At 38.4% G+C, this 13798-nt stretch overlaps 1 protein-coding gene across 1 annotated transcript in view; it reads left to right on the top strand.

The window, feature by feature from the left end:
• Positions 1-6032, top strand: part of LOC126188148 (zinc finger HIT domain-containing protein 2) — a 47772-nt gene extending 41740 nt beyond the window's left edge. The window contains exons 5-7 of the mRNA XM_049929649.1: positions 2647-2856; positions 4682-4829; positions 4901-6032. Coding sequence (XP_049785606.1) covers positions 2647-2856; positions 4682-4829; positions 4901-5067 — 525 coding nt within the window. The 3' untranslated portion in view covers positions 5068-6032. The remainder of the gene's footprint in view (positions 1-2646; positions 2857-4681; positions 4830-4900) is intronic.
• The last annotated feature ends 7766 nt before the right edge of the window (positions 6033-13798 follow it).

The raw sequence follows: 13798 nt of genomic DNA, 5'->3' as shown, positions 1-13798 counted from the left end.
GTGGACAAAGCTTACATTGTATCTAAGAATACCTACAACAAAGAGTGCTTATCTAAAAATCTTAAAATAAAGCACTGCAACACAGTAATGAAGCCAAAATGTCTATGTGCCAATGATAGCTTAGTACTGAATTATACACTTGAAAATGCCACTCAACAGTGTGGTGGTGGTGGGGGCAGCAAGTGCAGTTGTTATACATGTAATGAAACTCTTAGACTACCTTACAGCAGTCAGCGATTGCTTACACAAAATATTTCTTTGCTTTCTTCACAGTTGTGTTCTCTATTCCTACATCGTTACTGTGGAATAGTTCTCTCCTAACGAAAATATTGTATTTACTTATCTTACTACAGAGCAGCCTTTTACAATTTCAAATCCCAAAGAGATGTGAATATGTTGGTTTCAGAATAGGCCCACTGTTCCTTTCTGCTTCACTATTATGTGTGATTCAGTTCTTCACATTTCCACAACTAAAGAACACATTGTAAATGTCAGCCAGTTGAAGAACAGTATCCATTCTTTTCAACTCCTTCTGATCATCAAAACTTATGTCAGAGTGCCAAATGAGTGGCAAGTCACAGGACAGCAAAACTTTATATTTGTGAGAAGGAGCACTACAAAGTCATTTAATCTGCAGGGCAAAATTTTTATATTGGCCAGAGTATTAATTAAGAAAGATTTTTATTAAATTTATCCATGTAGACTTAGTGTTACTGGGTCATAATACGTAGCAGATATCATTTCATTTTATTTTTAGTCATTGCTTCTCTGCTCAGATATGCACTTATACTTTGCACCTGGGCCTAGTACTCTTTCAACTGCCTGTAACAGTTGCAAAATGGTTCAGCTTTAGTTGATAGGAATAATATGCTGCCACACCTGTTGAAAGTTTAGGTAATACCTCATTTACTTTTGGCAATCAACAATATATAGTGATTGTGTCTCTCCTCTTGCAGAATGTATAGAATACATTATATGTCTCTCCTTTCTTTCTTTGACAGAATAAAAATGAAATAGAATGAAATTTTCACTCTACAGCGGAGTGTGCCCTGATACGAAACTTCCTGGCAGATTAGAACTGTGTGCCGGACTGAGACTCGAACTCTGGACCTTTGCCTTTCGCGGGCAAGTGCTCTACCAACTGAGCTACCCAAGCATGACGCACACCCCATCCTCACAGCTTTAATTCTGCCAGTACCTCATCTCCTACCTTGGAAAATAAATGTATAAAGAAACGTATTTATGAACAGATAAATAGAAGGAACCCGCAATGAATCTTTTACTCTGCAGAGGATTGTGTACTGTTTTTGAAACTTCCTGCCAGGTAAAACTGTATTTTGATCAGGAACTTGAGTACAGAACCTTGCCTTTTGCAGGAAATCTCTCTCCTCCTCTCCAAACCCTACAAAAGCACTCCTTCATACCTTACTCAGGGAAGAAAGAATACTACAGAGAAACACCTTAGCCAGAGCCTTGTTGTTGTTCTGGGTTCAGATCCTGGTCTGGCATTTAGTTTTAATCTGCCAATAAGCTTTAGATAAAGGGACTGAAATTATGCCATAAACATTTTATTGTCTGAACACTGGACCCATTTCAGGAAGACGGCAGTTTGAATCCCCACCTGGCCAACCAATTTCATATTTTCTATAGTTTTCCAAAACCACTTAGGGCAAATGATGGCATAGTTACTTTGAAATGTGCACAGCCAATTTCCTTTGCCATACTTTCCCAATTTGATCCTTTGGACCATTACAAATGACGTTTCCATCAGTGGGACATTAGACCCTAATCTTCCTTTTATTGTTTATTGTACAGTATTTTAGTACTGTGCCCTTCAAAGTAGTCCCTTACTATTTTGACAAATTGGTCTGAAAGATGTTTTCTTTCAGAGGATGTATACTGAAATGCATTCCATTAAAGGCATTAAATTATCACATACAATTTTTTGGATCTCATCAATGCTTTGAAAATGATATTCTTTCAGTTTACTTTTAAATATCAAGAATAAGAAGACTTTTATGTTGTGACAATAGTTTTGGTGGGGCACAACATTTGTGTGATGTTTTCCAGGTAAGGAAGTGATCCAAGAGTCAATGCTTCTTCATTCTGTGACATCCCCAAATTAGTCTTCTTACAGTTCAGCAATCTTCTTATGCTAACATATTAAAAGGTTAGATACAATTTATTGTTTATTGCATGGCTACAGGGAACGAACTTGGAACTTGTTAAGTACATCATCTTTCTAATGGATAATACAGTCATCAGTGCCTTATGTTGGATTGACATGTGCAAGCTTGCTTTGAGTAAAAGACTCATTTCCTACACACAGCAATGAGTGCATCTTTGCTTATACATTGTAGTTACAAACCTCTCTGTCAGCAGCGGATGGTCAAATTTTCCAGCAACTTGATTCAGAAGTATGACTATCAAAACTGCATGAGTACGACCTCACACTGATGGTTATTAGATACTCATCCTCTCTGGCTATTAAACACAACACTGAGCCTCACATTGGCAGCAAGCTAATTGTAGGACTTAGGTTATTGTTTCATAAGTTTGTTTTATTTTATAACACTAAAAACTCTTCGATTTGCCTATAGCTCCAGGTGTTTTATATTTACATTTTTTTTTTTTTTTTTTTTCCAGAAACATCCTCCAGCTCCTGATGTGAAATGGAACATTATAAACGTTCTGGCAGCATATTGTTATGTAGCAAGGTACTTCAACGGAGATCATAAAGAACAGCCTCTCCAGGCTGTTTGTCTACTGGAACGGCTCTCTGGTGTTCTACGTGCAAACTTTAGTTACAAGTCGACAGAAATAGCACTTGACGCTGTAGTTCAGGATATTCTTTCTGTAAGTAAAGAGATCCATATAAGTGCTGTGGTCTTTAAAGAAATGTACGGATATGTAAATAAGTGCCAGTCCGTGTGCCTTCAATTTTAGAGTATAGTGGACAGGCTTTCATAAATAAAACGATGTCCAGTTGTTTGTACCACATAGTGTTATATGGTACTGTTCTTTGTTAACATATTCATTCCTGAACACACCCCTCAGTCTTATGTTACATTTAATTGAGATTTTTTTTGTATTTTGTCTGCTGGTTTCTTTTTTACTGTTCAGTTATGTATTACGGAAGAGGGTCTGTACTGACAATTTAAAAATAATCAGATTTCTGTAAACAACATAAGACAAAATGTGAAATTAGTTTTTAAGTCAATGCAGATGAGGAAGGAATAATGGCGTGGGTGACCTCTGTGTGCTTAATCCATTTGTGATGTTCAAAGAAGGTACAGTCAGAAAAGAGGAGAAAAGTTATGTAAGTGTTTGAGAGAACCAGTTCTTCATTACAAATGAAAGATAAGAAAAAATGGTGAAGAGTTAAATAGAAAGAGAGAGAAACTGCGGAGAGTTAGGCAGATGGTGAAGACCTAAACAAAAAGAGGGGAAAACTGTGGAAAGAGAAAGGAATCATTGAAAACTCTGTGTCAAGTGAGAGTATCAAAGTGCTTAAAAGTCGATGAATGTTGTACTGAATGTAACAGTTAGGTTTGAGTTCTGGGTAGTTTACTTTTGCATTTTAAAATATGGCAGCATGTAACTCATTTATGGAGTAAAGCTTTTATGATACCAGTCAAAAGACAAATTGATCTGTTTCGGCTCATGATTTGCTGAACCCAAAGAAGGTACAGTGGATGACATAAAAAAGCAGTAGATGTTTCTTAGTTTATTTACAATTCTGAAGGATTCTTATCATGGTTTCAAAGCAGACTATTTTTTTATTATTGCTGTGTTCCCTTTTGTGTGTCACATTTAAGCTAAGTAAAAGATAACATCTTTTTGTTATAATTAAAAAAAGTACTATCACTCTTGCTTTTGCCATGTCTAGCATACCAAGCACAACCACTGTCATGGTTAATTATGAAACTGACTACTTCATCGCAGTTCTGTTTCTTTGTTGTATAGTATTTTCACTTGAAATTATGTACATATTCAAAAAGCTCTTAAAAATTTGTATATAATAAGCATTGTAGCAATTGCAGACTCTTCTCCCAACCCCCTCCCCTCCTTTTCCTCCTCATCTCCCTATCCTTCATGGACCTCAGTTTCAGCCAGGGATGGCTTACCTCCTCACATTATTTTCCCAGTGCTCTCCCTCTAATCTGTCCTCCTACCTTACTGTGCTCCACATGCCACTTTCATAGCTTCCACTTCTGTTCTTTGACCATATCTTGCCTGTGCCTTGTGTGGTTTACATTTTGAGCTATATATTCTTTAAAATTTAGATGTATTGGAAGCTGCAGAATTTGAGTTCATCAGGTAAGTTTCAGTTGTTTGGAGTTAGCTGTATCACTCAAGGGCTGCTGAGTGGAAAACCTTGTGTCTCATTGTACAGGGGCAACAGAAATGACAAGATTATGGTATCCTCCAGGTGATGCAGTGCAACAGTTTAAGACATAGGCTTTGTATTTGTGAAGAATGGGATTCAATTTGCATGACAGATCATTCAGCATGGTCACAGCTGATTTCTTTCCACAAGCATGTTCAAATTAGCCAGCACTCTATCTCCGATGTCATTGATGTTATAGGATCTTCAAGGAGAACCTTAATAGTTGTCATTAATTCATATTGTCTACAGTGGATTATGCTGTCACTGTATTATTTCATGTGTGCATTACAGTGCTTTGGACATACTGAAGAAACTATTTATGATGACGTAATGAAAGTGCTCCGTGGACCTGAGGAAAGCAGACCTTATTTCTATGTACAGGCTGGCTTGAGTGATATCCATCAACTGTACACTCTTGCCTATAAAGTGAAAAAATCAGGTTGGTATGGTCATTCTTGTAATTCCATTTAGCTAATTCTAACATGCTTTACTATTTTTATTTGATTTCAGGTTCGAAGAGAAAAACTGGTGAATTTAGCAAATGCTTTAAGGAGTCTCTGTATGATGGCCATGACATAACAAAGGAACAACTCTTTCTTTTAAAAAAGAAAGTTGAGTATTTTTTAGCATGGGTGAATGAATATTTATTAAATAAAGGACAAACTTTAGTAACATAGTAATTTTGGTGTTGACATTCCAAACTTTTGTATGGGAAACGTATTGTTTTCATTTTATAATAAAAATAATAAAAAAGGAGTTGCTTACTTTTTCTATAATACTGAGTTAGAAAGAGGCCTATCATCCAACTGTAATTATGTTTGATCAACAAAGCTGGTTAAATGTTGAATAAATCTTAGTTTATGACTAACGCATTCCCTCCAAATCTGTTGTTGTTGTGGTCTTCAATCCTGAGACTGGTTTGATGCAGCTCTCCATGCTACTCTATCCTGTGCAAGCTTCTTCATCTCCCAGTAACTACTGCAACCTACATCCTTCTGAATCTGCTTAGTGTATTCATCTCTTGGTCTCCCCCTACGATTTTTACCCTCCACGCTGCCATCCAATACTAAATTGGTGATCCCTTGATGTCTCAGAACATGTCCTACCAACCGATCCCTTCTTCTAGTCAAGTTGTGCCACAAGCTCCTCTTCTCCCCAATTCTATTCAATACCTCCTCATTAGTTATGTGATCTACCCATCTAATCTTCAGCATTCTTCTGTAGTACCACATTTCGAAAGCTTCTATTCTCCAGATCTACCCAATGTTATTGTAGGAAGTGCCAATCAAAGCTGATTAGGGCTGGAGGAGGGTGTCATTTCATTGGAGATAGCTCATCAGCAAATGCAGGTAACAAATTGGAGTTTGAGTCAGTTTATTTACAATGTTGCCATAAAAGACAAATAGTAAATGAATGAGGTGGTCATTTGATGACTTCTATTGTGCAGGTATACTTAGTGTCATACAGAAGAGCAGGTATGTTGATGTATACAGCAATTTATAAATTCTTCTTGCACAAGTGCTTTGTCTGATATTATTATTTCATTTGTAATTGGACAGTAAACATTACCACACATTTGTGGTCGTGTCAGTATCTTACACAATGTATTTTGTAAATTTCAGTATTATGTATTTGGAGGTTCTATTAAAATGACTTTAAAATATAGAAATAAACAAAACATATTTATCCTTCTAATCACTCTGAAGCACAAATGTGCATTAAAAAAATGTTGTTTGCAGACACTACATCAAATCCTTCTGACAGAAACTTCCCCCATCCCATCCCTACTTCTATACTTCTGACAGAACCAGAACCCTCCCCCCCCCCCACCTCCCTCTCTCTCTCTCTCTCTCTCTCTCTCTCTCTCTCTCACTCACTCCTCACTCTGTGCGTGTGTATTTATAGCTTCCGGAAGGGAAGCATGACTCTCCGTACTGCAGGATGAGAGGCCCCTTCTGGTGTGCGGCCAAGAAGAATGAGGAAGGAGATCAAAGGACATATTTTAGTAAGCACCATGCCAGGTGCTTTCCAGGGATAATTGGAGGACAGAGCGATAACTAAAGACAGGTTGAGAGGATGATAAGTGCAGTGAAGAACTAAGAGGAAAGCAGAAAAGAAGGGGGGAGACATATCCCACACACATTAGCTGACCTGGCCATGTGTTGCTGTGGCTCAGTAGTTATAATTGGTCGAATTAATTTTCTACTCATCTTTATAATACAATGAAACTAATATTCACTAATAAAACTGAAAATAGTTTAGCTGATTTCAAAATGTACGGGATTTAGAATGAAATGGTATGCCAAAATCTAAAAGTGATTGGTAAAGTATTGGAATGTTGAAATTAACCACAAACCAACATACAGTTTTTAATTTTACATTTTATTCATCTCATATTCAACCACAGTTTGTAATCAATGATGTTGTTGTTGTTGTTGTTGCTGTGGTCTTCAGTCCTGAGACTGGTTTGATGCAGCTCTCCAGGCTAATCTATCCTGTGCAAGCTCCTTCATCTCCCAGTACCTACTGCAATCTACATCCTTCTGAATCTGCTTAGTGTATTCATCTCTTGGTCTCCCTCTACGATTTTTACCCTCCACGCTGCCCTCCAATGCTAAATTTGTGATCCCTTGATGCCTCAGGACATGTCCTACCAACCGATCCCTTCTTCTAGTCAAGTTGGGCCACAAACTTCTCTTCTCCCCAGTCCTATTCAATACCTCCTCATTAGTTATGTGATCTACCCATCTAATCTTCAACATTCTTCTGTAGCACCACATTTCGAAAGCTTCTATTCTCTTCTCGTCCAAACTATTTATTGTCCATGTTTCACTTCTATACATGGCTACACTCCATACAAATACTTTGAGAAACGACTTCCTGACACTTAAATCTATACTCGATGTTAACAAATTTCTCTTCTTCAGAAACGCTTTCCTTGCCATTGCCAGTCTACATTTTATATCTTCTCTACTTCGACCGTCATCAGTTATTTTGCTCCCCAAATAGCAAAACTCCTTTACTACTTTAAGTGTCTCATTTCCTAATCTAATTTCCGCAGCATCACACGACTTAATTCGAATACATTCCATTATCCTCGTTTTGCTTTTGTTGATGTTCATCTTATATCCTCCCTTCAAGACACTGTCCATTCCGTTCAACTGCTCTTCCAAGTCCTTCGCTGTCTCTGACAGAATTACAATGTCATCGGCGAACCTCAAAGTTTTTATTTCTTCTCCTGGGGTTTTAATACCTACTCTAAATTTTTCTTTTGTTTCCTTTACTGCTTGCTCAATATACAGATTGAATAACATCAGGGAGAGGCTACAACCTTGTCTCACTCCCTTTCCAACCACTGCTTCCGTTTCATGCCCCTCGACTCTTATACCTGCCATCTGGTTTCTGTACAAATTGTAAATAGCCTTTCACTCCCTGTATTTTACCCCTGCCACCTTTAGAATTTGAAAGAGAGTATTCCAGTCAACATTGTCAAAAGCTTTCTCTAAGTCTACAAATGCTAGAAACGTAGGTTCGCCTTTCCTTAATCTTTCTTCTAAGATAAATCGTAGGGTCAGTATTGCCTCACGTGTTCCAACATTTCTACGGAATCCAAACTGATCTTCCCCGAGGTCGGCTTCTACCAGTTTTTCCATTTGTCTGTAAATAATTCGCGTTAGTATTTTTCAGCTGTGGCTTATTAAACTGATAGTTCGGTAATTTTCACATCTGTCAACATCTGCTTTCTTTGGGATTGGAATGATTATATTCTTCTTGAAGTCTGAGGGTATTTCGCCTGTCTCATACATTTTGCTCACCAGAAGGTAGAGTTTCGTCAGGACTGGCTCTCCCAAGGCCGTCAGTAGTTCTAATGGAATGTTGTCTACTCCCGGGGCGTTGTTTCGACTCAGGTCTTTCAGTGCTCTGTCAAACTCTTCACGCAGTATCATATGTCCCATTTCATCTTCATCTACATCCTCTTCCATTTCCATAATATTGTACTCGAGTACATCGCCCTTGTATAGACCCTCTATATACTCCTTCCACCTTTCTGCTTTCCCTTCTTTGCTTAGAACTGGGTTTTGATCTGAGCTCTTGATATTTCTACCAGTGGATCTCTTTTCTCCAAAGGTCTCTTTAATTTTCCTGTAGGCTGTATCTATCTTACTCCTAGTGAGATAAGCCTCTACATCCTTACATTTGTCCTCTAGCCATGCCTGCTTAGCCATTTTGCTCTTCCTGTCGATCTCATTTTTGAGACGTTTGTATTCCTTTTTGCCTGCTTCATTTACTGCATTTTTATATTTTCTCCTTTCATTAATTAGATTCAATATGGTGTATTTACAAAATACTTAATAAAGTAGTAACATATAAAAATTGTATTTTATAAATGAGGTAGATAACATTTATTTTAACTATTATTTCCATTATTTTAAATTATCACAATTTAAAATTTTCAATTATTTAAGTACTAATTGGTGCACAATATCTTTGGTTAACCTTTCTTTCACTAACACACGTGAGCTGGTGACAAAGTTGCCCATGGAGGTAAACGTACTTTCCAAGTCTAAACCACAAGTAAACATTGTTTGGCCTTGAGACTTATTGAAGGTCACTGCGAAAGCCAAACAAATCAGAAACTGAAGCCTTCTAAATGGTATTGGAGATTCTGACAGTATTATTGGAATACGGTCAACAGGACGATTTCTCCTTTAAACTTTCTCATCAAAATGGTTGCTTAGAGAACATTTCTGGTAATCCTTTTAATGACTAAATGTGTACCATTGCATAATCTAGGTGGGTTTAAATTGCAGAGAACAATAATTGGTGAACCAGTCTTCAACTGAAGATTGTGTGGTGGCATTCCTGGTATATCCAGAGAATTTAAAAATTCAGTTGGATAATTTATGGCTTCGTTTTCATCAGCTGTTGTGTCGATTTTTTTAAAAGACATCAAATCACTGGGCAACAACTGTTGTATCCGGAAATTAATTTCATCAACATCAACATTTCTTGTTGCCAAAATAACACAATTACTGAGCCAGTTATGATCTAAGTAATTATTCAATATACCTGGGAAGACAAACTCAATTAGTTCACTTTTTGTCTCAACAACAGTACAGAAATTGTCTTGCACTCTTGTGTATTTCGTATTTTGCTGCATTTCGCTTTCACCTTTTCCAATATCCAGCAATTGGTTAGGAAATACTTGTGCCGATGGATCATTTTGCAATTGTACTCACATGTTCATGGGTAGTCAAAGTGTCTCGACACTTCACCATAAAAACAATTGTTTTAAACATGCGGTAATCTCATTGGCAAAAGTAGAGCGAGGAATGACTGTTAATGTGTGCCAGAAGTCACCAGACAGTAGTAAGACAGTACTACCTAAAAATTTATTGTTGCCTTTATGAAATGCTTCAAGTGGATGTTTATGATTCATAGTACACTTATCCCAAATTATAATTGAACTCTTTTGCAACACTGCAACAATTCCGCTCTTTTTTTTTTTTTTTAATGTGGCAATGTCTAATGGCAACATAAATGCTGAATGTGCCATTTGTCCACCATCTAACAAAGTCACAGTACTGCCTAAGGATGCAATTGCCAATAAATGCTGAATGTGCCATTTGTCCACCATCTAACAAAGTTGCAGTACTGCCTAAGGATGCAATTGCCAATGCAGTTTTCTGTTGTGACCATATCTTCACAAGGATTAATGATATTAAAAATGTCCCACCGTTACCACGTGGTACATATAAGAAAAAAAAAAAAAAAAAAAAAAAAAAAAGAAAAAAAAAAAACTGCCTTGTTCAGCAGCAACAGTCAGCATAATCCGTTATAAATATTTTTTTCTTCAGCTATCAGTAATGACTCATTATTCACAATAATTGTAGTTAAGTCAATGTCATTATACTGTTTTCATCATTGCAAATCACTGTTAACTAAATCTAAATCGGTGGTTGGGCAATCAGGTGATGGCATACCATAATGACTAAGTGGCAAATTTGAAATTAAAATACATAACCTTTGATCCACTCTGATGCTTCATTATACATTTCTGGTGCGAAATCTAGATTTGGACATTTTTTTTTTTTTTAAACTCGATGCAATACGTCTTTAGTCATATAGTTTTTATATTTTTCCCACAAAGTCTATGATTGTGTTGCATAACATGTCGTCAAAATAATTGCAAACAGATGACAAATACTATTTTGTGTGGATGTCAGAACTGCATCAGTAAGTGTCGAGTCCCAATGATTGTCTTCTTCCAGTAATTGTGACTCGTGACATGCGTCTTGATATGTATTGAACACTCGACCATTAACTGTTCACAAAAATTCGAAAGATGTTGGTCCAGGAATATTCACAAACAACAAACGCAAAAAAAAAAGAAATGCATTCACATTGGATATACTGTGTAAAATTGTCCCAATGTCTGGGCTTTAAATATGCCTGAGATTGATGCATGCGGTTTTCCTTGTTTACATGGCTCCCATATTTTCCCTAATTTATTCCATGTAAAATAGCGTGGACCATCGGCATATAATAATATAAGGAGAGGATGTTGTTATGGGTGGCCGATATCCTCTTTCTACAATACAAATGTGCACGTGGATTAATACTGTTCTTTATTTACATGAACAGGATATTTAACTTGAATCGAGTCCATGTGTTGTGGTACAAGCTCATCAGTAATAGTCCTCTTGCTATAGTCACCGGGTCGCTATGTACTGTCGTAGCCTATTATGTGTACTGAGCTCGCTCAGCGATATACTGTCAGATGCCAACTCGGATGAGTGAGTCAGTAAGACCTTCCGGTCAGTGGCGATGGCCTAAATACTTGCTGTCAAGAGAGCGTTGGCGGCGTGTTGCTTGTGGGTGTGGGTCTGGCCTCTTTCGTGATAGGCACACTTGATCCAGTGCCTACTATTGATCTTTGCGCTCCATCTTTGGTGACCAGTGTGCTGGGCCAGCACATTCCTCCCCCCAAAATTCTGCACTGTTGTTGTGTAGGGAGGATGCGAACGACAATGGAGGGGAGACCAGATGCTGGATGTAGAGGTGAGCCAGGAGCTGTGACTTGGAGGACATTGTACTCCCAACTGTATCCCACCATCTGGCTTGTGAGGCAACAGAAACATCCTCTGGAAAACTGCTGCCTGAGGGCACGTCCTGGGGTGATGACGGTGATGGTGGTGGCGGGTCCAGGTCCATTGGGTTGGCGAGCGGGGAAGGTGGGGATGAGGGCATATCATCCATCTGCTCCTCCTGGGGTGCTCTGTTGCCACCTGCAGGCGGCTGCGAAGGATATGCCGTGCTGCAAGCCGACAAATCTGGAGGAAGAAAAGCAGCAGAATCATGGGGCACATGACACGCATGGATTTGGTTCTGGTGGCAGCACTGCAAACCATCGGGGCCAGCAATCAAGTACAAAAAAGAGCCAGTGTATTCCTGGATCACGCCTCTTTCCCAACGCCCACAGTTGCCATTAGATTAGATTAGTTTTTCGTTCCATAGATCCATGCTGAGGAGATCCTCGTGGATGTGGAACATGTCAATTTTTTTTTTGTTTTGTTATAAAAAACTGAAATAACAATACTAATAGTATGAGTATATATACATCATTTGTTTCTATTAAAAAATTCGTCAATGGAGTAGAAGGAGTTGGCCACTAGTAAGTCTTTCAGGCTCCTTTTAAACTGATCTTTATTTGTAACTAAATTTTTAATGTTTGCTGGCAAATTATTGAAGATGAGTGTTCCTGAGTAGTGGACCCCTTTTTGAACTAAAATAAGTGCTTTTAAGTCCTTGTGCAGATCATTTTTGTTCCTGGTATTGTATGTATGAACTGAGCTGTTTGTTGGAAAAAGAGATATATTATTTAGGACAAATTTCATTAAGGAGTAAATATACTGAGAGGCAGTAGTTAGTATACCAAGTTCTTTGAAGAGGTTTCTACAGGACATCCGTGAATTTACTCCACAAATAATACGTATTACACGTATTTGGACTCTGAAAACTTTTGTTTGACTTGAAGAGTCACCCCAAAATATTATACCATCTGACATTATGGAAAGAAAGTAGGCAAAGTATGCAAGCTTTTTCATTTTTATGTCGCCTATGCCTGCTAACACTCGAATTGCAAATACAGATTTGCTAAGGCATTTCTGCAGTTCTGTGGTGTGCTCCTCCCAACTGAATTTATTATCAAGTTGTAATTCCATGAATGTAAGCCTATCAACCTCTTCTATCTGCTCTTCTTCATACTTTATGCATATGCTGGGTGGAAACCTCTTACAGGTTCTGAAGTGCATATAGTGAGTCTTTTCGAAGTTTAATGTCAGCGAGTTGGCTTTAAACCATTTATTAATATCCCTGAAAAGAACAAGATCGTATGGCACAACACAACACTTGCAGACCATTGGAGGCGCAGGATGCTGCGGTGGGTGTAGCAAGTGTAGCAGCATCCGATGGTAATGGCCATGCGGAAGTTTCACCTTTTATAGTCCGTCTTGTGGATGGCAGCAATAGGAGGTGAAAAAGAGTTGCAGCACCTGTTCCTGTGTGTGGGTGGCGTGAAGCTTGGCCATCTGTTATTTAAAAGTGCGTACGAAGCATTCTGCTTCTCCGTTGGACTGGGGGTGAAATGGAGCACTTGTTAGGTGACGAATGCCACTTCATTCACAAAACTGTTCAAAATCACATGAAGTGAACTATGGATCAATGTCTGACACAAAAATTTCTGGAAGACTTCCTATGCAAAATATGGAGGACAATGCTTGAATGGTGCTATGTGATGTGGTAGAAGGCATAGGCACCGCAAATGGGAACTTGCTAAACGAATCCACCGCTATGAGCCAACAAGTGTTTCAAAACTGTCCTGCAAAGTGTATGTGCACTCATTGCTGTGGGGATTGAGTCTTAGGCCAAGCTGCAAATGTCTTTGGTGGAGCTGATTGGTTTTTTGCGCATGTGCGACACTGTGATGTCATCTGTTCAATGTGGGCATCCGTGCCCTGCCGAGTACAATGCCATTGTGCTAACTGTTTGTTGCGAACAATTCCCCAATGTCCTTGGTGGAGGAATCGTGAGAATAAGCACATGATTGTCCACTATGATTTTGAACTAGAATCACATCTTGTTGTATCAAAAGATCATGTCAAAAAGCAAAATATCGGCACACAGCTGAGTTCTGGATACTGCTCAATTAATGAGGCCAAGACATGCAAATGTAATGCAACAAAATCTTCAGATCTGGGTCTCCTTCCTTGGCCTGTGCAATTGTTCTGTAGTGCAAGGGAAAGGATTCCAGCAATTCATATTCCTGCTCATCGATTTGACAACAAGACGCGACAGAGGCATCAAAATCAGAGTCTGGGCCAATCAGAAGGCGATATAGGGTGTATG

The sequence above is a fragment of the Schistocerca cancellata genome, chromosome 5 (assembly GCF_023864275.1).
Source record: "Schistocerca cancellata isolate TAMUIC-IGC-003103 chromosome 5, iqSchCanc2.1, whole genome shotgun sequence".
Taxonomy (NCBI): Eukaryota; Metazoa; Arthropoda; class Insecta; order Orthoptera; family Acrididae; genus Schistocerca; species Schistocerca cancellata.
Note: the sequence above shows the minus strand (reverse complement) of the source record. Positions and strands in the feature narration are given on the sequence as shown.